At 38.2% G+C, this 25417-nt stretch overlaps 2 protein-coding genes across 4 annotated transcripts in view; both read left to right on the top strand.

The window, feature by feature from the left end:
- The window catches only part of LOC142108161 (Fc receptor-like protein 3), a 131838-nt gene that overhangs the window by 71098 nt on the left and 35323 nt on the right, over positions 1-25417 (top strand). Inside the window, exons 13-20 of one of the 3 annotated variants that reach the window (XM_075191773.1) lie at positions 2713-2994; positions 3321-3638; positions 4375-4506; positions 6080-6107; positions 6466-6542; positions 10224-10292; positions 11926-11951; positions 14302-15489. The exons of 1 other annotated variant lie outside the window; for it this stretch is intronic. In XM_075191773.1, coding sequence (XP_075047874.1) covers positions 2713-2994; positions 3321-3638; positions 4375-4506; positions 6080-6107; positions 6466-6542; positions 10224-10292; positions 11926-11951; positions 14302-14424 — 1055 coding nt within the window. In that variant the 3' untranslated portion in view covers positions 14425-15489. Of the gene's footprint in view, positions 1-2712; positions 2995-3320; positions 3639-4374; positions 4507-6079; positions 6108-6465; positions 6543-10223; positions 10293-11925; positions 11952-14301; positions 15490-25417 lie in introns of those variants that run through there. One more of the 3 variants, XM_075191772.1, reaches the window with a different exon arrangement.
- LOC142108166 (putative high affinity immunoglobulin gamma Fc receptor IB) overlaps positions 17332-25417 on the top strand; it is a 9691-nt gene continuing 1605 nt past the window's right edge. The window contains exons 1-3 of the mRNA XM_075191780.1: positions 17332-17398; positions 20099-20119; positions 23163-23420. Of these exons, the coding sequence (XP_075047881.1) occupies positions 17368-17398; positions 20099-20119; positions 23163-23420 (310 nt within the window). The 5' untranslated portion in view covers positions 17332-17367. The remainder of the gene's footprint in view (positions 17399-20098; positions 20120-23162; positions 23421-25417) is intronic.

Raw genomic sequence — 25417 nt, 5'->3', positions numbered from 1 at the left:
CAAATACATTAGGGGTCAATACAGAGAGCTTTCATGGGAACTTTTTACCCCAAGGACCATACACAGGACACGTGGTCATCCACTAAGGTTAGAGGAGAGGAAATTTCACAACCAGCAAAGGAAGGGGTTCTTTACAGTAAGGGCAGTCAAGATATGGAATTCATTGCCAGGGAAGGTTGTGATGGCAGATTCAATAGATATGTTTAAGAAAGGGTTAGACAAATCTTTAGCGGAAAGGTGTATCCAGGGATACGACTGTTAATTTAAAATGAAGGATAGTAGTGGATATAGGGTAAAAATAGGACTGCAATATTGTGTCTGGGGGGATTTTCACAATTGAAACAGATTGGTGGTTGCTTACTCTGGATTAATTTCAAATATAAGTGCAGGATCGCAGGAGATCCAAAATAGGTTGAACTTGATGGACTGGTGTCTTTTTTCAACCTCATCAACTATGTTACTATGTTACTATGTAATAGAATTCAGTTTGTGCATCCACACAACTTCTTGTTTGCAATGTTTGTTGTATCTGTCTCCTCCCCTATCGGTCATCTTGACATGTTCTAAACCGTAGTGCACTGTGCACTATGATTTATTTACTGTGGGGTAGTTATATTTATATACAGTACTGTGTAGCTACATAGATATTTTTATGTGTTTTATGAATAAATATATTGTCAGATTATTCGTGACTCAGACCATATTTTTCTATTGTGTCAGTTGGTTTATAGCGCTGTATTTCATGTTTTTCTACATTTCTGTGTTTTTGGGTGGTTGCAGCCACCTGTGTATCTGCAGCAGCTTAACCTCTGTCCTTACTATCTACTTAGCGGTCATTACCCAGTGGCGCCATTTAGGGTTTTTTTCTTTGGTTTTTAGTGGTCTAAAAACGCTACTGTTTTTAAAATTCTTCATGATATTTCTTTTATGTTCAGCAAATCTACTTTTAGCTTTCCTGTAGTTCTACCGACATATTGTAACTGAGTATAACATGAGGAATACAATTAATACATATCATGAGGGGGGCAATGGACCTGTTTATAGTATCATCCTAAGGTAAACAGCTAGCGAGAAGCGTGAGAAAATAAAGTGAGACATGAATATGTGATGCGTGTGATGGGGGTGACAGAGTTGGTTTGGGGCAAATGAGTGAAGCAATTGTAAAAAAGGAAATGGCAGGTAAGAATAAAAATAAATTATATTGTAAACTGAAAATAATAGTAATAACAGTAATTCTAAAAGTATAATACATTAAATAGAAAAATAGGAATAAAGATAATAAGGATGACAAACAGGGAGTGGGATTGTGAACAAGAGTTGGAAAATAATAACTAGCGACTAGTGGCAAGATTAGGGACGGTATGAGTGAGTTTGGAGTAGATAGCTGGAGGAATGAAGGATAAGGCAAATTTGGTATGAAATAAATAACACCTACTGTAGAATCAGGCAACCTTGTCCATGTTTACAGTAGTGGTGACCAAAAAGACTCTATAACTGGAATATTACTTCTTTATTATTAATGCCTATGGAAACTGGTTCTGTAGCAATTATGGAATCAGCCTCCTTCCCTCTTCACAGACCTAAGGGCTTCATAGGCAAGGATATTGCTGCTAGTAAGATTGCACCTAAATCAACCATTTATGGTATCATCAAGAACTTCAAAGAGAGAGGTTCAAAAGTTATGAAGAAGGCTTCAGGGCATTCAAGAACATCCAGCAAGCACCAGTACCATCTCCTAAAGTTGTTCAGCAGCGAGATCGGAGCACCACCAGTGCAGAGCTTGCTCGGGAATGGCAGCAGGCAGGTGTGGGTGTATTTGCACACACAGTGAGGCGAAGACTTTTGGAGGATGGCTTTGTGTCAAGAAGGCCAGCAAAGAAGCCACTTCTCTCCACGAAAAACATCATTGACAGACATCAGGGATTAGACTTCTGAGGACTTAAGTAATGTCATTTTCTCTGTTGAATCCCCTTTCAGATTGTTTGGGGCATCTGGAAAAACGCATGTCCGGAGAAGGAAAGGTGAACGCTACCATCAGTCCTGTATCATGCCAACAGTAAAGCATCCTGAGACCATTCATGTGTGGGGTTGTTTCTCAGCCAAGGGAGTGGGCTCACTCACAATTTTGCCTAAGAGCACACCCATGAATAAAGAATGGTACCAAAACATCCTCCAAGAGCATCTACTCCCAACCATCCAAGAACAGTTTGGCGATGAACAATGGCTTCTCCAGCATGATGGAGCACTTTTCCACAAGGCAAAATTCATAACTAAGTGACTCGAGGATCAAAACATTGAAATATTGGATCCATAGCCAGGAAACTCCCCAGATCTTAATCCCATTGAGAACTTGTGGTCAACCCTCAAATTTTAACAAACTCCAAGCATTGATTAGGCAAGAATGGGCGGCCATCAGTCAGTATGTGGCCCTGAAGTTGATTGATAGCATGCCAGGGTGAATTGTAGAGGTCATCAAAAAGAAGGGTCAAAACTGCAAATATTGACTCTTTGCATAAACTTAGTGTAATTGTCAATAAAAGCCTTTAACACTTATGAAATGCTTATAATTTTACTTCAGTATATCATAGCAACATCTGACAAAAAGGTCTAAAAACACTAAAGCAGCAAATTTTGTGAAAACCAATACTTGTGTCATTCTCAAAACTTTTGGCCATGACTGTACTCCATATGAGACTTCTTCCTTTTCTACAGTGGGTGTGAATCAACCTCAACTAACGCTTATACCGGAAGAGGCGGCAGTGGGGGATGAGATTGTTCTTCTATGTGAGTCCACAAGAGGCTCACTACCTATACACTACCGGTTTTATCATGACGGGACATTCTTAGGAAATATTACAGTACAAGAAAAGAAACCAGCAGAGCTAAGACTGACCATCAAGTCACCGACCATGGCTGGACCCTATTACTGTGACTCTTCCAATGATTTCTTCCCCCAAAAACAACAAAGCGAAACAAACAATTTGCTTGTTATATGTAAGTATGAGCTTCAAGAAATAGCAGAATAAATATGAAATGTATCCAACCTAGATGAATAAAGTGTTATGACTTCTCATACATCTACGGTGAAAAACGCATCTTCCCCACCTCTCTGTCTCATTTTCAATAATCGTGCTTCAAATAATGAAGTCTCATTTTAGCACTGCTCTGCACGACTAGGCTTATTAGCTTATTATTACCTGTTGGTTTCTTAAGTTTTAGTGTAGTTTTTCTTGAATGCAAATGTAGTTAATAAGGCATTTATTATATGATATTTATCATAGTATTTATAGAATGTATAACATTTTTGTCTCCTTTAACAGTTCCAGTGGCTGATGTAAATATTACCGTGGATAAAGATGGTGGTGATGTTGTGTTTGGCAACCCATTGACTTTTACCTGCTCCGTACAGCACGGCACGTCACCCTCTTTCGTATGGTTACACAATGAAGAAGTGATAAATAAAGAGTCCAAGTTATACCAAATCGAAGACAATGGGGCCGTGTTATACATAGACTCTTTCACAAATCATCATAGAGGAACTTACCAATGTAACGTCAGCAACACATTATCCTCCAACAGAACCTTCTTTGTGCTGAGCGACATTCAGAACATCAACGTCTTGGAAAAGAGTCTAGTTGGTAAGATCACTTATATCACAGGATGTGGTTGCTTAAAGGGTTTATTGTAAGGGGGTAGCCTCCCTTATAATAAACCTGCCCTGTGTTATCCATCATTAGCAGAACATGTGACATCACATCATCTCACATTACTGGAGGACTGTTCAATCCTCTTCAGAAGAGCATCACAGAGCTCCATTGAAGACTACTGAACAATTGCAATACTGAGCTGTAAGCTCCAGTAATTAGGCTCTTGGCTTCCGTTTATGGGGAGACACCGGGAAGGACCTCCTACATGTTACAAGGGGGGTTTATAGAGTACATTTCTGTTTCTCTATCATTTAATTTGCCCAGCTTTATAACTGTTAAATTTAAAGTGACTAGCGTCAGCAGAGAATTGGGCCATGTTTGTTTCTGTTTGAGGTCTGTATTATTATTTAGTTTTTATTGAGAACAGTTGACATTGATATTAAATTCACTATCACCAGTGGGTCAGTGAAGCTTCCTATATTCCTAAATGTTGGACTGAATAGAGATCTCTTCTGAGCCAAAAACCTGTATTTAAGCTTGCAATTAATAAATCAAATCTGAATCTAATTAATTCCAAGTAGGTTTAGCAAACGGTTATAAAGTTATAAATAACTGGGGTGCTTTGTTGGTTTATTGGTTTGTTGATTATATTACTAATTAACTTTGTTGTTGCTCTGAGTATTCCGGCTACATTCTTCCTTAATTATTACAAATTATTCTGTGACAGGTGGGAATATCCTGTGGTCAGTACTTGGGATTTTGTTGCTGATAATTCTCGTCACCTCTATACTGCTCATTATGTTCAGACACAAATGGGCCCCATTAATCGCAAGCCGTAACAAGAGAGAACCAACCACAGGTGATGTAAAGTCTTTATTTAGAGCTGGTTATAATTCCAATGCTTCAACTTATTTTAATACACATTGTACTATCTTTAGACATGTTTAGTTCTGGTGTAATCATTACAGTGTTTATTAGGGCCACTTGTATATTATAAAGAATATTACATCCCTATTGTTATTTTTATAGATATTAGAAGTAATCTCAGCTTGTATAAAAGCACTTGGACTCTTATTTCTTGTGTTTATATGATTATGGAACTCCACCAAGACTTCTAATATCATTATAATACACAATGATGTTAATAAATGTACAAATGCCTGTAAAAATATCTTTATGAACATTATTTTATTACATGATCATTTAGAATTGTGGACTTAGGAAGCCTTGTCTATTATAAGGTGTAATGTACTCCCTACTGTAAGTCATTACAGGTGTTAGAATTCCCTTTGGATTTCTGCCACCACCATAGGAGCACCTGGCCTGTAGATGCTTTTTTATGGTCACAGAACACCTTGGTGGCTTCTAGTGGACCTACAATATTCAGATGACAGTGCATTACACCATGTTTAATTTACAGTGGATACATAATCCCATATATAATCAACACATCTTGGAACCATGTTCTGTAATATAACTTTATTGTATCATGAATATCGAAACAGCCTGAAGGGTTCTTAATTGTGGAATTTTATTATTTTTCATTTTCTGGATCTCCACTCAGATCAGACCTTAAATATCTGTGTTATTACTTAATATATAATATTACTTAATATATTTCTATAAATTGATGCTCGCAAACATTTATGTTCAATCTAACTTCTCTGAAAATAATTTAGAGGGATTGCAGCGTATTACCAGGTAAGAATGTTGATTTCATTAAAACAAAGCTGAGAATCTTGATGGAGACCATGGTTCAAATCAACGTGTCATCTCTCAGTGACCTTGGACAAGTATGATTGTTTTCCTAAGTCCCAGAAACCAAAGCCTCTGCTGGGCAGCAAAACTTTGCCCGAAAAATTCTATATGCAAAAATTAGGGATGTGCACCGGCCACTTTTGGTGTCTCGTGTTTTGTGTTTTGGATTCGGATTTGCTTGAGGTTTTGGGTTCGGATTTGTTTCGCAAAACACCTGACGAAAGGTTTTGGTTCGGATTTAAGGTTTTGGATTTATTTTGAAAAATAAAGCACAGCACAGCACAGCACGAGATATAGCAGGACAGAGGACCACCTAACACAACCTCCCTCTACCCTGATCAATGCCCGAGTGAAGATGGCTGCGGCTAGCGGGGAATTTATAGAATACGAGTATCGCGAGATCCGACAGCGGGAATATGACTCAGAGCCTCGGTTTCAGTTTTGCAATTGGCGGGAATACCCGGATCTGTCTCGGATCCGGCTCGGATCGGCAACGTTCGGGTGGGCTCGGATTTCAGATATCCGAGCCCGCTCATCTCTAGCAAAAATTAATAAATCAATGGATATCATACAACACAAATCTTAAGTAATAAATATGCAACTAGTTATATGTATACCCATTTTAGATCTCCATAATTTAAAGCACAAACCTTACTGTCTTTTGCTTTCTTTAGATGTGACCCTCGATAGTGGTGTGGCCAGGTGAGTAATGAAATAAAGAAAGTTTTTGCCTTGTTTTATTCACATCATCATGGCAGAGTTGGGCCATAGAGCACATTTTTTTGTCTGGATTTTTGACTGTACTTCAAAATCTGAGAAGCAATAGAAGAGCAAATCCGCCTTATTCTGCTGTTGCTACTTACGTTAATAATCTAAGGTGGTAAATGGTCACAGATTTGTGTGGGGCCAATTTGAACGCAGAACTTACTGCTTGGCGCTCAGGCCCAGTGACTGAATTGGGCCATCTGTCGTCACCATAACTTTAATCAGTTGTGTGAACTGATCAAAGCTCATAATTCATCTGCCTTGTCTGATGCCATTGTTGATGTATCCCATACAGGGTTGAAGACAGACCAGTGACTGACGATACACAAAAATCCAATGTCACGGATAATGATCAAGGGGATTACAGCAACAGTAAGGAAATTAATAACAAGTTGTTTAGTCTATTTTGTCTATTAGTTGTCAATTTATGAATTGACCTTTCTCTCCTTACTTCCCGTACACGATTGTGAGACCATACATGTGAGTTACGTCATGTTGTCACATGATGGAGTGTAAATTTTCAGTTCTGTGATGTCATATGGGTGGGTGTGGCTTATGTTTCATGAACAGGTGGACAAGAAGCAATAAGCCAATGAAAAATTACTCCATTCCCTTATTCAAATTATTCCATATATGCAGACATTGCTAGTTTGAAATAAACCTTTCACAGGAGCTGTAATTGTCTTCCATGTAGTTTTATTTATTTTTTGCTGCCTTTAGATATAACAGCAATAAAAACAACATATCTAGAGAATAAAAATTACTGAAACTGTAATGTCTCTTTAAACTTAGATTAGTATTGGCAATTGTATATAGAAACAGTGTATTCAAGTGCTACATTCACTAAGTGTAGAAGTGTATTTGCAAAAGTAATTAAAAATAAGGTGATAAAAGTCAATGTACTATTACACAAAGTTAATAAATGTCTCTAGTTGTTCAACCTGTCAGCGGTGTGCCCAGGAAATTCCTTATAGGGGAAGGTCTTGCTCCTTAGGGTGTAAGTCCTCAAGTGTATGCTTGATATGTTCTTCCAGAGTGGTCAGGTAAATGACCTTGTGGTAATACGTAAGAAACAAGACATTGGAGAGATATACATGGTGATGAACGCTCAGTAAAGTAAAAAAGAAGTAATGCATTCCACTCACATTTACATGAAGGTGTAAACACCAAGATGTGCACTGACAATTAACAGGATGGTAGCAACATGGATGGATGCTGGTGAGAGCCTGGATGGAGGCTAACACAGATATATGATCAACCTCTATATGACCGCTTGGATGTTCCTACTAGGACTGTAATTTGGACTCCAGTATGTGCTTTGTGCTGGCAGGTTGATCGATCTCCATGGTACCATTGGTGGAGTGTATTCAGATAGTAAATGGGGGGGGGACATGGGAGCAATAGTGAAGTATGTCACACTTGGAAATTTAATGGATTAAAACAATAATAAATGCACTCACAAGAAACCAAGGATACTAGTAGTCACATGTATGAGATGTACAGACAGAAGTTCACTTCTAGTTTAGTTTTAGCTTAATTTGTTTGAGCTCAGATTCCTGTGTTCACTTGAGTATCAGGATTAGCGTCCATAGGTTTAGGGCAAAATTGCTAGCTTTATAGACTAATAAAATCTCTGTTCACTTAAGTATCATTTCTATTTCAAAATTATGGGACTCTTGCGCTCAACCCAGTTTTATCTACAAATACATCTTGTGCAATTGTTTGTTGGCTTGTAGCCAGTGACAGCACTGATTGTGCTCGGATGACTGCTGACTATCACTTTATTTCCTTGATAAAATACTATTTCTACTTCTTTCATATAAACCACTGAATGGGAATTCCCCATGTATGTCTTAACTTATCACACTAAGAGTCAGCTAGGGAGGTGGTTTTTATATCAAGTGCCACAATATCAATTTTTACTTTATACTTACAGTGGTGTATATTGGTTCATTTGCAGATATTAGGTCAAAAACAATTAAGCAGTTTTTAGTGTCAGCAGATATTTCTCTTTACACGGATCAAACTAATATTTACTATCCGTATTGCTATCCCATTATTGCTAATATACGTGATTAATTTCTTGAACTTCACATGTCACAATTAAATTGCATTATTGCACCAACTAAGGCATTGGTCATGCTATAGATCGGCTAAAAATTACTGGTGTACACCACCCTATAGTGAACAAGCTGCAGCAAAATGGGAGACTGGTGGAAAGTGATTACTGAAAGGCAGTAGAGCAATCCCGTCACTCTATACTGGCACATATACATCTTTCTTTAAACACACGCTCATCTCACCAATCATGAAACCATCTCTCAACCCAGTTTGTCTCTCCAACTACCACCCTGTTTCTCTCCTCCTCTTTGCCACCAAACTTCAGGAGCGACTTGCGTACAACCACCTATGTCCAATTCTCTCCTCTCACTCCCTTCTTGACTCTTTGCAGTCAGGATTCAGCCCCCAATATTCCATTGAGTTTCTCTCGCAAAGATGATCAATGATCTTCTCACAGCACAGTCAATGGGTCACTTCTCCATACTCATCTTCCTGGACCTCTCTTCTACTTTTGACACCCTTAAAACCATCTGCCTTCATATCACAGTTCTTTTCTGGTTCACCTCCTACATATTGAACAATTCCTTCACTATCTTTGGCACATCATCCCCTCCACTCCCACTATCTGTTGGGGGTCCCACAAGGCTCTGTTCTTGGCTATCTGTTTTTATCACTGTATGCCTTTTGCCTAATTATCTCATTCAGCCTCCAGTGACAGTAGGGACAGCTCTAATGACATCCAAATCTACCTCTCCTCCCTTGACCTCTCCCCTTCTGTTCTATCTCATGTAGCCACCAGTCTCTCTGGTATCTCTACACAGATGTACCAACAATTCCCAAATATCAATGTGGCCAAAACAGAGCTTATAATCTTCCCTCCTTTCAGAGTCACCACCTCAAATCTCTATCACCATCAATAACACCAAAATTTTCTAAATATCCCATGATAGTGTGTCTTAGTGTCTCACTTGTCTCTGCCGTCTGCTTCATTACTCATATCCAGTCTATCTCTTAGTCCTGTCAATATTTTCTAGTATGGAATCTATATAATTAAGCTGATGAAAGTTCAAGTGCTCATCATTCACAGCAGATTTAGACAGATTTGATATTAAAAGCAGATCCTTTTAATAAAAGAGCCCTGGGGGTAATTGACCTGAGCCCACAAGGAGAGAGGGGCCAAGCAGTACACTTCCTTGTAATAGAGTTTGGATTGGAGAACATCTATCTCAGCCTCCTAATGTGGAGATTTTCCTTTCAAGTGAAAGGTAAAATGCTTAAGACAAATAAACAGCAAAACTAAAAGAGACGAAATACTAGCCCCTACCTTATAATATAAATACTGTCACTAACAGCCCATGTTTTAAACATGAATCTACATCAAGTTAGCCAACCTCAGGCTTGACGTGCACTTTAATCCGAGTCTAACCACCCACTCGGCACAGGGTCTAGTACTCTTTTGAATTCTAAAAATCTCTTCAAATTCTAAAAATTGAATAAACCCTCACATAAACTAGTTTGTACCAAGGAATTTGATTTCTTGTTTTTCGAGAAATCCTGATACATTTTACTTTCAGGATAAATCAAAGATCCCCCTTATGTATTGTCCAGAAATTGTGAGACCTCTAATATTGTCTTTGCCCTAGTCCCATTAATTTCTTAATACAGCCCTCATAAGAAGTTCAGTAGATATGTGAGAGTTTTCTGATTTATACAGCATATAATTCAGTATGGATTTTGTATATAGCAGTAATTTCTTCAGAACCAAATAAATAGCTGAATTTCCAGTTGATCTATCTTACACTCATGTCTTTTCCTATCCTCTGATTTTTTTCGTGTAAGGTGATTATTTTGAGCAGCTCTTTAATGCAGGAATTTTTGTTTCTTTAAAAATCATAGTAAGATTAGTGTGTACTAAATGTAATATGACCATAAACAGACAACTAGAAAACATTGGTAAGATTGACCACAATGTCTTTCTTCTCTCTCTATTAGTACCTCCCAGGGAGAGTCCTGCAGGTGAAGATTTGCTGTATTCCTATATTGATATTAATCGTATACAAGGTCAGTGTGTTGTATTCTGTATCTTAACTTGTAGCTCGCTAACATTCTGCAATTTGTGAGTTTACAGGGGTGCTCCAACTTGACTAATGATCTTTCGGGTAGGTTTGTTCATGTCTGTTGCTCTTGGATACATCCATAGATAATTTCAGGCCTGTGCGTTGGATACGCTTGTATCTACCCAACAGGTGGTCTATGTCAGGGCACAAAAAATAAAGTCTATCCAGAAGACAATTTTGGAATGTAGAGTTCCTCATTAACTGGAAATAAGGTTAAAGTAACAGAACTCATATAGAATTATATATTTTTATTGCTGTAAACATAAAGGCTAGTGTCTTTGACATATAGTACATGTACAAGTGTATGTCGGCAGCATATAGACTCAATGAACTAAAAATGTAAATGTAGCTTTATTTATGCAATGATATCCTTTAGTAGATATAGTTAATCTTATTTTGCAGTTCAACCTTTGCAGAGATAAGTCTAGTATTACTAATGTTTAAATTATCCAGACACGCTTCGATAATTGTAATTAGTCTACAGGTTTGTATTAATTTTTGCTATAGAGTGAAGTTGAGTCTGCTGAAATGACCCTGAATCTATACTATACAGTATTTGACGTTATTCAAGTGTGTCTGACTAATCTAAGGTTATTTAGATAATGATAACTAGGAATATTGGAACTGTGGGTTTTAGTGCTTAATTAGGCTGGTGGCATATACATGTGGCTATATGTTTTGCAAGGAAAGTTAGAGCTATATCTCATTAATTCCAATCCCCTCATTAAAAAAGACCAACTACCACTATCATCTGATCAGCTATGTTTTCTGCAGAGAGGTTGCCCTTCAGTAAGCTTAGGCTGGGTACACACTACAGAAACTTTCTCCCGATGCGATATCATTAACGATTTTACCAATGACAAAAAACAAAAGTCCCGATCAGCAGCCGATTCACATGTACACACTATACACGTTTTACAAAAATTGCCTTCAGATCTGTGCTCTTCATCTGTCATAACCATCGGCTGAAAAGATCGTGACTCTGAAAACTCTATGGAGATCTATGGACACTGCCGGTCCTGAGTGCCTACAGACTGCAGGATTGTAACAACATCGTTCCATCATTGAACAAGATTTTTAGTTTGGTTTAAAAATTAAATGAACCGATACAATGTGCTTTGGAACAATAATCGTTCATCGTTGGAGCGTACACATAAATGTGATGTCGAGCTGAATGATCGTTTATTGTCTGATTGGTCCGATAATCTGCTGAAAACTCTATAGTGTGCACCCAGCCTTACTGTCAGGAATTCAGGTATCTATAGGAAATATATTCCCCCTCTATTGTAGCTTTATCATAATAATAATTAAGCCCCATTTTTTGTAAAGTGAGTTAATCACATAAGATGATTCAACAAAGTTGTGAATAACAGCATCTGAACCAAGACCATCTTAAACTACAATAAACAATTGCCAATGAACAATTATCGGTAATTTCTCTTATTGAACCTTATATCTCAAGTTTGACCTAAAGAGGGTCGACCTTTTCACCAGTCATATTGTTACTCATTTAAATGGGTTCTGGTGTGTCAGGACATTAAATGGAAATAAATATGTTTCTGTCTTGTTTCCTCCAGCTTCTCCAGTTACTGCCAAAAGCAATGTGAGTATTTGTGAGACCACACAAAGGTGTCAAATGTGGACAGTAATGAATAATTCTAAATACAGTTGACATATATAAATGTTCTGAAGCATTTTAATGTAACGTTATTATATTTAGAAATCTGTGAACAAATAATATGAGTGTCTTGGATAGAAACTTTATTGGCGTTGTCATTAAGGTTCCATTATAGACCAAAACGTTTGTGTAACATAACTTTGATTCAATATACATCACTATGTGACTTAATCAAGTAAATACACAACTTATTTCAATGTTTGCACAATCTAATCCTAGACACACAGATTTAAGAGCCCTAAAGCATCTATTACATTCTATAAAGGTGCAACACACACTATATGGACAAAATTATTTGACCACACCTGTTAATTATTGAATTGAGGTGTTTCAATCAGACCCGTTGCCGGAGGTATATAAAATCGAGCACCTATCCATGCAGTCTCCATCTGCAAATATTTGTGATACAAAATGGGTCATTCTGAAGAGCTCAGTGACTTCCAGCGTGGTACTGTGATAAGATGCCACCTTTGCAATAAAACGGTTCGTGAAATTTCATCCCTGCTGGATATGTTATTAAAAAGTGGAAGCATTTAGGAACAACAGCAACTCAACCATGAAACGAAAGACCACGTAAAATCACAGAGCGGGGTCAATGACTACTAAGGCGCATGGTGCGTAAAAGTCGCCAACGCTCTGCTGATTCCATAGCTGAAAATTTCTGAACTTCCACTGGCATTAATGTAAGTACAAAAACTGTGTAGCAGGAGCTTAATGGAATGGGTTTCCATGGCCGAGCAGCTGCATACAAGCCTCACATCACCAAGACCAATGCCAAGCATCGGATGGAGTGATGTAAAGCACACTGGCACTGGACTGTGGAGCAGTGGAAACGTGTCCTGTGGAGTGACGAATCACGTTTCTCTGTTTGGCAGTCAGATGGGCGAGTCTGGGTTTGATGGATGCCGGGGGAACGTCACCTGCCTGACTGCATTATGCCAACTGTGAAGTTTGGTGGAGGAGGAATAATGTTATGGGACAGTTTTTCAGGGTTTGGACTAGGCCCCTTATCTCCAATGAAGGGCAATCTTAATGCTTCAGCATACCAAGTCATTTTGGACAATGCTCTGCTTCTAATTTTGTGGCAACAGTTTGGGGCCCCATAACTGTGCCCCAGTGCACAAAGCAAAGACTACAAAGACATGGTTTGATGAGTTCGGTGTGGAAGAACTTGACTGGCCAGACCTCAAACCCATTGATCACCTTTGGGATGAACTGGAACAGAGATAGCAAGCCAAGCCTTCTCATCCAACATCAGTGCCTGACCTCATAAATTCTCTACAGAATGAATGGGTACAAATTCCCACAGAAACACTCCAACATCTTGTGGAAAGCCTTCCAAGAAGAGTGTAAGCTGTTATCGCTGCAAAAGGGGGGACCAACCCAATATTATAGTAAATGTATTTGTATACAATGTCATTGCAGTCCCTGTTGATGTAATGGTCAACTGTTCAAATACTTTTTTCCATATAATGTAGGCTCAATACGGTTTGTATGTTCTGCCGGGCTGGTGGACGTTTCCTTCGGGAGCCCCTGTTTCCTCCCACTGTCCAAAAATATACTCTCAGTAATTAGCTTCGCATGAATTTGGCCTTAGTGTGTGCGCTTCTGTATTTTTGAGCCTTTGGAGAACAGACTGATGTGAATGAATAAATTCACATAATTCGATACCTCCTCCACCTGTCACTAAAACTTCTCCACCCTAATGAAGCTAATATTAGTTGATTTTCTCTGTACATTTATATTTGCTTATTAAAAAAAATAAAATACTGCTATATTCATTCTGTATATATCATGCAGGGTGTGTACAATCAACAAAACAAATTCTAGAATCATATTCTTGAAAATATACCAACTCCATCTAAGGTTTCTCATGTAAAAAATACTGTACATGTAACATGGTTTTTCTCTCTGTACAAATGGGTTAGCAAAAGTAAAATGGGACATTCCCAGTGACTTCAGCTATAACTCCTATTAAACAATTTTAGATTCATTTTGAAATCATGTAAGTTAAAATATATGTTATTTAGGCAAGGAAATGCAGCTTATATCAGCACTAAAACACAGTCATTTGTATAGAATTGGAATTAAGTAACTAAAAAAGGAAAAATATGGCAAAAAACGATACTACATAATTAAAGTGGTATTTACAATTGACAGGGTTTTTTTTTAACACAATTTAATTAAAGATGATACCTTTTCATGCTCCTGTAACAATTTGCTAGACTGTCTATTTTGCAGCTAATTTTGCAATCTCTCTCTCTTCTTTGCTCAGGATGAATTCTCTGTTTTGTACTCTGTGGTGAAACATTCCGGGGACACCTCAGAGATGCAAAGAATTGAAGAGATGGACGACTCTGCTAACATTTACCAGAACTTCACCGCCAAAGAGCATTAGGACATTTTGATACAACTGCTAAGAAGATTTAATTTCGGTTGTTTTACGGGAAGAAACGTTTATCCTTACTTTATCAGAGCTATAAAAGCAGATTTGTTTAAAAATATATTCTTCCTATGTACATACTGTATAAATGTTAGTTATTACAGGTCTGATTCAAGTCCAAATGCAACTTGCACTTTAAAAAGAGCGTAGTTCCGACCGCATTCAAATCCAAGCGTACCTCAAGAAACATTTCAATTTGAATCTGGGTGTAAGTACTCTCCGCCTAAACAGTATTTGCCTAACATAGACACACAGAATTGTCTGCAGTACATGCACAAGTGTATGTACAACAAAAGGTCACATCAGAACACATTAAACTTTTATTTGATTATTTGATATTCAAATATATATTTTTTTACTTTTTTACATTAATTATACAAATAAAGATGCTTTCACTGTGTACTGCACGTGGAATGCTTTTATCTAGTCTATCTTAGTAGCATGCACTTGTTCTATGATAGCTAGTGGCAAACATACATATCACTTTTGAAGCAAAGCCAATGTCGTGTCAGTCATGATGATATCAGTCGTCATTTAAACCTGCCCTGTAGTGGGTGCCTTTGATAAGACTTAAACTAAGCGTATTTATGAGTAACGCAGGATTTGAATCGGCCGCATCTGAGTTGGAAGGCCCTCGCTGTTTCCTTAATGTACATGGCCTACGTTAGTCCACCTCTTCCCTCACCCGTTCTGCATGCAATTGCGTCACTGGCGCAAGGACCGTTTCTGGGCATGCAACGAGCTATTTCACTCAAGATATGCAATGCAAACAGACGTAGGTCCTAACATGAATCGGGCCCTATCTGTCTAAATCTGCCCCATTGCATGTTTATGTTCACAATATTTTATATAATTCATTTAAAGGTATCTCTGCTTATTTGCAAAGCGTGACACAATATATTTACTGTATATATAAGACCTTTTCCTATTTGAGGTTGATAACTTGAACTGCACTATACTAATATTAGATAAGGTTAATCCATGTCAACTACTCCAAACTGTAGACAGCTATTATAATCAAATAAAATTATCTATTTTTATTAAATTATTTTCTTTATTTTTGTTCATTTGTTTTAAAGAATGATGTCAATGACAAATCTATGGATATCACAGAAGCATATGATGTAAACATATAATAATATTGCAAGGCATAAATCAGATATTATAATATTCCATTCAAATTTTCAACCAGATGATAATCTCAATACTTTATTTTGGAAATTAGAGCAATTAGTAACGAGACAAATAAGAGCCGGGTAAAACATTACAGGATTGGAGCAGCTTAAGGTCGTAGCTTTGTAACTATGTAACTATGTAAGATATATATAAACAAATCGAGCCAGACAGCGCTCATAGTGTGATATTGGCAGGTACCATATAATATAAAGTTCTCAAACATAAACTTCATACAATTGATAAATGAAACAGGGCTTATTTGTATAAAATCCTCACTTATCTCTCTTCAGTCTGCTTGAATGATATCACTTAGACTCAAATCCAATGTGGAAAGGAGAATAAACATGAGGAGAAAGAAGCCACAACAAGTATCCACACATGTTTATTACACCAATGGTTAAACACCCTTATAATAAAATGAAAGTAATATTGCTTGTCTGGTCCATAAAAGAATGCTGAAAACAGTATCCCTGTCACCATGCCGCGTCCGGACCAGATGTGATATCATCGGAAGTTCGACAAGCAGACAATCAATACAATGAATGAAAACAGCGTGCAAGGGACTACCCTACGCATTTTGTTACACAGCTATATAGATAGATAGATAGATAGATAGATAGATAGATAGATAGATAGATAGATAGATAAGCATTTGTAATGTGCGCTATAAATTGGTAAAATACTCTCTTGCTTTAATTGGCAGGCATTTATGATGCCATGTATTAGTCATTTTTCTTTTCCACCCATACAGGCGAAACGAGTAGGGTGCTTGGAATGTTCCTTGTCCACCTGAGACTTAAAGACCTGCCAAACATTCCACTCCTTGGTTTATGTATACTTGAAGCTCACTGGGCATTCCAGATGGACTGATAGATGATCCAAGAATGTTGGCTGCTTATTCAGCAATTCAGAGAGCTTTTTAATTTTTATTTTATTAATGTTTGTCTTGATCTGTTTAGTACAACTTTTTCTAGTACTACTATAACATTTAATTTCTTCCTTTTTATCTGAGAAGTCCGCAATTCCAACTAAAGGAGGTCATCTCCTAGATTAGCTCTAAATATATGTTATATGTGTTCACGAGTTGCATGGCTGAAACACATATTTATACTATACTCTATGGGTACAATCTTTTTGCTTTCTACATTATAACAATATTGCACAAATATTCACTCTGCTTTGATGGATTCTTGCTGAGTGTAAAACAAATCTTTTATGCAACGTTTCCTGGCACAGACTTTCACTTTTCTAAATAAATCCTTAACTCATTTAGAACAAGTGTTCAACTACAATCTTCCAAATGGCAAATCTTACAAATTTAAGAAACCTGATCACCGCATTTTTTCAAATGGTAAAAACTACAGATGGAGCAGCCTTCAGTGCACATACTGGGTGCATTGATCACAATTGTTTCATTACACCACAGCTTAATATTAATGTAAAAGCATCATATTGATATATGTAATTGCTTATGGCAGTGAAACCATTGCTGCAATAAAGTCTGCCCCATCTGCATGTTCTCACAGCTTTTGACTCTAGGAATGGTGGACAAATTAATAATATAATAATGGGGAGTAACACTATGTGCCAACATGTTTCCTGGCTCGCTCTGATTTCTAAAAAAAAAAATCAGAACGAAAAATATTTTGAATAGAAAAAGAGGAAGTGATTAGTGTCAGCATTCTGAGCTTAGACTGTTCTCCGATACACACCAAAGTCACCATGTCCGTCCTGACATTCATCATCCTAACGTGTAAGTGTCAAAACTTTCTTTAACTTTCTTTAAGTGAGCAGATAAATACATAAGTGAAAATCAGAAGCCTAAAGATGGAGTCATTATTTTAGATTGTTAAAATTGTGTTGAGTTATTTAAGTATTCGCGTAGGTTTGCAGCAGTGTGTATGTGATACAACGTGTAAAGCACAGTTAAGAGAAATATAGACTTACACGTGTTAATAATGAATACGAAACATCTTCAAACATGTTAAAGCCACGAATGGTGTCAGAGAGTAAATAGTTTTACTCTGAGGGTATTTTCAAGACAATTCTCTTTGCAAGTAAATGATCTAATCTTTTGGCTTGTTAAATGTTGGTTTCTCTATAAGCGCAGCAGATGCTGTTCTGGATACATGAAGGAATCAATTTTGTGCTTCATCATTACAGCTTTGGTAGAACTTATTGTTGTGCACCATCCATTCAGAGATGACCCCACAGACTCAACACACACACACACACACACACACACACACACACACACACACACACACACACACACACACACACACACACACACACACACACACACACACACACACACACACACACACACACACACACACACACACACACACACACACACACACACACACACACACACACACACTATGGCAATTTTATGAATCAAAATCCGATTTTGTATAAAACACACTGTGCACTTTAGTAGTAAATGGACAGATAACATTTCAAATCTATGTATGTTTTTATTGGAGATAAGCAAAATTGAGGACATATTTTGCACAACTCAAGTGTTACAGCACCAGAGGCTGGTTTATGGAGGTGCACGGTACGATGATATGATCTTCAAAGTCCACTATTGTTTTACCATTCCGCACTTCTGAATTTGTAAATTCATATTTTGTAGGATTCAGAGACTATTAATAGAGCTGTGATTGCATTGTTCAATTCATTCTGCACTGTGGAGTGACTGGGGTAGGACTTGGAGCACTTAAGGCTAAAAGGTGCAAAATTTTGACTCCAAATGTGGAATGATACAAATATTTTGCTGGACAGTTTTTGAAAATTTTGCTCATATTTAATTCTGTTCTAATTGTTGATAGATCTCATTTACGGATCTATTGGTGGGATCTGTTCATCTTATCTGACACATTTTATATTACCTAAATCCTGAACATTAATTAGCATTAATCTTCCCACTCTTTTCTGATAAACTATCTGTATTTGTTGTTTTTGTTTTTATAATTTGTGCTAAAGTTATCTATTTTTAGTACTTCCTTTTTTTAGTTGTCAGAATCCATTGTACTGTGGTTAAAAACCTGTATGAAACTGTGTGAATTCCCCTAAATTTGCATTTCATCCTCATCATCACAATTTTATATTTCCACAATGTGGCCACAAAACTCATAATTCTCCTCAAAACTTACTTGCCCCCATTCACCTGTCCCACTTCTTCTCAGGTGATTATTATGGGTGCAGCAGGGGGGATGCTGTACCCATCTTAAACATTTGGGACAGTGTGGAGAGTTCCACATCAAATTTCCTAGCGACAATGAACCGATTTTAATCATGTGACAAACATTGTCCCTGACAGAAGAGGATGCTTCAGTGACAGTAGATCTTGTCCGTGCTGCGGCATCCGACACAAACAGCTCTGGCAATGCTTTGGAATAAAGGAGCAAACCTCTTTCTGCTGTTCATCATCATCATCGTCATTTATTTATATAGTGCCAACGTAGCGCTTTACAATTGGGGACAAATACAGTAAAAAAAAACCTGGGTAAAACAGACAAAGAGGTGAGAAGGCCCTGCTCGCAAGCTTATAAACTATGGGACAATGGGGGTTTGACACATGAGGTTAAGTCTACATTTTGCATTTCGGTCCAGCCAGACGGCAAAGGTAAAAGTGATTCGTAAGTAGTTGTAGTTGTCTTGTGTGAAATTGTGTTACGGCTGGTAATAGGGTAATCTAGTGAGGTTAAGAGGGTGATTGAGGAATATTATAAGCTTGTCTGAAGAGGTGGGTTTTCAGAGAATGCTTTCCACTGCTTCAGAATCAATGGATGTTAGCTGAACCATGCAGCATCCAGCCAGCTGTCTCTGTAGTTATCGCCTTTCCATGTTAAGGCTCCAATGTCTGTAGCATCTGCTACACAATTGGGTAACCCAGAGTCCTTCCTGTGGTTATCTCTGGCAAATCAGTATTTCATTCTGCCAGAAGGAGAAGGATTTAATGATGGTTACCTGCAAACTATGTAGTGAGTTTGGTCTGGGCACCAGGGCAAATAGTCACCTCCGACCTCCACCAACATCTCCAGAAGGTTCACTGGATGGACATGGACAAGGTGAGGTCTCAGTGATATGTTATCTTGCCCAATCTTAAATAAATGATGCTATGTTTTTAAATAGTATACCTGCCTAGGTGTAAACTTTTCTTGTACATAGCATAAAAGTTATGGAGCTGTGAGAACTGTCACTTAGGAGCCCAGTAATTTGGATGCCTGGCAACAGAAGTGTCCTGGTATCACCCATTATCATGTGACTTTGTGTTTCGGTGATCATGATCCTAATACTTTTTTGAACATTAAGGCAGAACAAATGTGCATTATTGAACCTGAACAACTCTAGACTATGCAGTGTTTACTGCAGAAGAATGTATTGATTTTTTTTTATATGAAATTCATATTTACTTACTCATTTCTATTTTTTTTTCTTTCAGTATCAGTTATGAAGAATTCAGGTAAGTTGATTAAAATAATCCAGCAAAGAGTAATTTTTCTAGTGGAAAGTAATGTAGAATCTATCTCAAGATTTTTGGCTATTGTACTTTATGTGACTGCATTTAAAAACCTCTCAGTTTGTTAACCTGTGGCCGTGGTGAGTAGGGGAACCGTCAAGAGGTGGAAACTATTGTCCGACAGCTGCAACCTCGTGGTAAACACTAATGTTTCCTATTAGGTGGAGGGAATTCCAAAAGCTTAATCAGAGATGTAGCCAATATGTCAGAACCAGATTGAGTGGTCATCCATGCCAAGGAAGTCAGAGCCAGGAAAATCATCATACAAAGGGAAAGTCAGTGTCTGTGTTCAACTCCAGCTAAGTCTGTTTGCTATTTTCTTTGGTTCATTCATAATTCTCTCTTCTTATGCATCTGCGTGTCAGCGCTTGTCAAGTGGACTTATTAGCAAAGCAGCAATAAGTACTTTGACTGCATAAGGAAATTACAAAGGGTTTATAAAACATAGATCCACGACTCACCGTAGCAGCAGTTCATGATAACTGTACCACTTGCTATTGTCCCTTTATAACAGAGACATGATCCACAGGACCCCTCACACATTACTTATTGTCTCCCCAGTCATGAGCCTACCTGGAGATAATTGACAATGAATCCCGCACCAGGTTAGTGCTTACTGAGCTTGCTAGCGCCTCCAGCCCACCCCCTAATATTGTGGACTTGAGACACACTTTACACTGAGACAAATGCTCATTAAATATAATAAGTAAGTTTATTAATAAAATAAACTAGAAAGGGTTCAGAGAAGGGCGACAAAATTGATAAAGGGTATGGAGTCATTAAGTTATGAGGAAAGGTTAGCCAGTTTAGGCATGTTTACTTTAGAAAAGAGGCGTCTAAGAGGAGATATGATTACTATGTACAAATACATTAAGGCTCAATACAAAAAACTTTCATGGGAACTTTTTACCCCAAAGACTATACACAGGACACGCGGTCCTGTGTATAGTCCTTGGGGTAAAAAGAGGAGAGGAAATTTCACAACCAGCAAAGGAAGGGGTTCTTTACATTAAGGGCAGTCAAGATATGGAATTCACTGCCAGGGAAGGTTGTGATGGCAGATTCAATAGATATGTTTAAGAAAGGGTTAGACATATTTTTAGCGGAAAAGTGTATCCAGGGATACGACCGTTAATTAAAATGAAGAATAGTAGTGGATAAAGGGTAAAAGTAGGACTGCAATATTGGGTCTGGGGGGATTTTCACAATTGAAACAGATTGGCGGTTGCTTACTCTGGATCAATTTCAAATATAAGTGCAGGATCGCAGGAGATCCAAAATAGGTTGAACTTGATGGACTGGTGTCTTTTTTTCAACCTCATCAACTATGTTACTATGCTACTATGTTGCTATGAGTATTAACAGTGGAAAGGGTGATAGAAATTATAGCACTCATAAGGCAAGGATTCTTATCATCCTGTAGCGATCCAATTATCAGTCTGTCCAACAGGAGCCGTGGCCCAGTCCAGCCCTTCCAGGATGCAGGAAGAGAGAGGCGATCCCTGATACTTTTCCTTATGTGGTCTTCCAGTCATCTGTCATCTCCAAGACAGGCCTATTTCTCTTGGCTTTTTGGATTGACACATCCAGATCCTCTGGGCTAAACCACTCCTCAGACACTGCCCCTCTCCTTCGGGAGTCCGGTAGTGTCTCCACAATGTGTTGGGGGTCCAACTCTTACACAACAGGCCTCACTGGAAATGAATGTAATCACTGGAGGATGGGGCCAGCCTGGCACTGTTCCGCGAATTAACCCTTGCATTGCATTGGCTGCCGAGAATAGCTCTGTATAGACAATATAATTTATTAATAATATGTTGGGGGACATATACCGGGGACATCTAAGAGGAGGGACTCCCAACATGCTTAACTTTTAATTACAATTTTGTAACCTGGGAATGTGGGGTGGACCAAGGGCTAAAAAGTATAATAAGCAAAGTCCACACTCTGAAAAAAGAGGAACAATAAGAGTGATAGACACGGTACCCTTTGTTTCATCACAATTCCCTCTTCTAAATACAATTAATCCTATAATTAAAATACTAAAGGATCCTTCCTTCCTTTTATTTTTTATTACTCTCATGCTCAAAATGATTAGGCATACTAAGAATTGGTAATTTTTCAATAATAATGTGTTTATGTTCCATAAACAAGTTTTAAGTTCCATCCTTTCCCCATATTGGAGTTGGCACTTGCATTCTAATATTTATATTATTTTATACTATAAATCTCAGATTACATTTAAGAAACATTTTAACATAAATGTTTCTCTATTGACCATTGCCCCAATTCTTCGAAAACCTTCATCACAGATCTTGCTTATTCTTCAAGTGTCTCTACTGAGGAACAATTTCTCCAAAAACATTATAATTGCTCTTTAGGTATATTCTTTACCCAGGGGTTTTAGTGATTCCTATAGTATCTCCACTATTCCAGTGGTATTATACTGCCGTGCACAGGCTATTGCACCTCCAGACTCTCCGCCATTCCAGTGCTGTCTGCAGGCTATTGCCTCTCCTGTATTCTCTACTCCTCCACAGGTTACTGCACCTACCTGTTCTCCACCATTTCAGCAGCCTTGACCCGCTGTCCGCAGACTGTTGCACCCACCAGTCCTCCACCGCTCCAGTGGTATTGTCCGCTGTCAGCTGACCTACCGAACTCACAGTATACTATTAACTACCTGATCCGACCTCCTCCAGAAGGTTTCTTCTAGTACTCTCTAAGAGGGCCGCGACCTGCGGAGCAGACGCCGGTAAGACCAAACCTCCTTGCACGGGTCCCTGGCGAAGACCATCTGCCTCTAAGATTCCGCGCCTCGCATGGAGTAGCACTAAACTAGGAAGACCCAGTATCTAAACTTCTTAGGAACTGCGACAATGGCAAATAATTCTTTGTTTTAATAGACAAACTGACAATTGCTTCTGTGGGTACTTGAAAAGTTGCAAGGTAGGTACATCTAATTTTGAAACATGTTGTTTTGTAGGTGACGCAGTCAGACCTCTTGTGACATTTACTCCTAACTGGGAAAATGTATTAGAAGGAGATTCAGTGACTTTATCAGGTAACGTGAGATCTACTGAACGAGTCTACAAGTACTACTGGTATAAAGACGATGTAAATATAAAATATGTACAGGAATATACAATTACATCTGCAAAAAAGGCTGACAGTGGGGATTATCAGTGCTGGACCGGAACTGGTGCTGCTAGTTACCCTGCCAGACTGTATGTTCATTCTAAGGGTGAGTTACACATATATGAGCAGAACTGTGACTTTTATTTTAATAATGAGTGACATGTCTATAGGCAACTGAGAAATGCTGTATATACTGTATGGGCCTGAGTCATTAAAAAAAGTACGGCAAAAAAGTAAGTTCGCTCCTGGACAAACCATGTTACAATGCAAGGGGTGCAAATTAGTTTGTTATTTTGCACATAAGTTCAATACTGGCTGCTTTTCATGTAGCGCACAAATACCTGATAGCTTTATTTTTACACTGACATTTAGAGTTGATCTAGGACATGCCCAACCCCAACTATAAATTTGTCCCCACATTTTATATCTACCTCCCCCTCCAATGCAACATGGTTTTGCCAAGGTGCAAAGTTACTCCTTTTTTTTTGGAAATCACATGAAAAAACAGCACTGGGAATTGAGACACCGTAGACAAATGAGTTCATGGAAACGTGTAAACATATGAAAACACTTTATTTAAACTAAAAACTAAAAGCATGTAGAATTCTAGGTATTTAAATGATCCTGTATAGACAGCTATTAATTTTCTAATAAGTTTCTAATCAGTGTACTGATCTAGAGGAGTGATTGAAAACCTTATCTAGATAAAGATTGTATAATCAGTTGCAAACTTGTAGCATTAGTATCAGTAATCTTTCTCCTAATCGGCAACTTAGACACAATATAATAGAGTATTGCCCTTCATCAAACAGATCTAATAATCTATTATTATGTGTCTATGTTGCTGATTCCATGCGGAAACTCCTTTCTTGCATGGTTTATATTAATTGAAGAAAATCCTAATTCAGGAGGTATCGAAGATACCAGTCCCCATAATACTCAATTAATCTGGGCAATTTTATCAAGCTCCGAAATGCTTTGCATCTAAAGATGACGTCATCATCATCATTTATTTATATAGCACCACTAATTCCGCAGCGCTGTACTGAAAACTCATTCACATCAGTCCCTGCTCCATTGGAGCTTACAGTCTAAATTCCCTAATATAGACACACACACAGACAGAGAGGGAGACAGACAGATAGGGAGAGACTAGGGTCAATTTAGATAGCAGTCAATTAACCTACCAGTATGTTTTTGGAGTGTGGGAGGAAACCGGAGCACCCGGAGGAAACCCACACAAACACAGGGAGAACATACAAACTCCACACAGATAAGGCCATGGTCAGGAATCGAACTCATGACCCCAGCGCTGTGAGGCAGAACTGCTAACCACTAGGCCACTGTGCTGCATCAGACATTGAATCCTATGGGGAGAACATCGCAGAAGAGGTATCTTTAGATCTTCTCCTGCAAAGTTTTCTGCAGATGGCAACTATGCATGCGTGACCTAGGAGTCTTCAGTAGAAAAAAGTAATCTGAAATAGCCTCCTATCCGATGCGCTGTCTGGACATGACTTTATTAGTAAATTGCCCCAAAGGGTCATTTGTCATCGTTGTTATGACAGATGATACTTTACTGGGTAAAAAGCCAGAACTTATTAAATAGTCCCTTGGTTTGATATTCAGAACTTAGGTTGACGGCTGCGATATGGAAAGGATCTCTCAAGCGTCTCGATGTTCTCATCATATGTTAGAATCAGCAAGGTGCATGTTAGCCAGTTGATATACTGTGTGTAGTGATGTTAAGACATAGATTTACATAAAGCCCTCCCCCCAAGGTAGCAGACATACAACTGCAAGATTCATATGGTGTCATTGATGATCTATGTGAAGCTCAATACAGACACAATTGTACTGCTAGGTATAGAAATATCCCTATTTTTGGCAGTGTGTAAGAGTATTCAACGTAATTGAATTAAGGACAGACACTGAAATAAATGGTCTTGCTAGCGGGCCGATGCGCGTTTCGCAAAGGTGGACCATGAGCAAATCTTTATCTGCTTCGTTCTAAAATGCAGCAGTAATCAGAGTAGCAACCCCTCTTTGTCTATCATCTATACCTCTATTAGTGGTTTGGAAAATAATCACAATATTAGTCTG

This window comes from Mixophyes fleayi, chromosome 12, assembly GCF_038048845.1.
Source record: "Mixophyes fleayi isolate aMixFle1 chromosome 12, aMixFle1.hap1, whole genome shotgun sequence".
Classification (NCBI taxonomy): domain Eukaryota; kingdom Metazoa; phylum Chordata; class Amphibia; order Anura; family Limnodynastidae; genus Mixophyes; species Mixophyes fleayi.
This window is presented reverse-complemented; position numbering and strand designations above follow the sequence as displayed.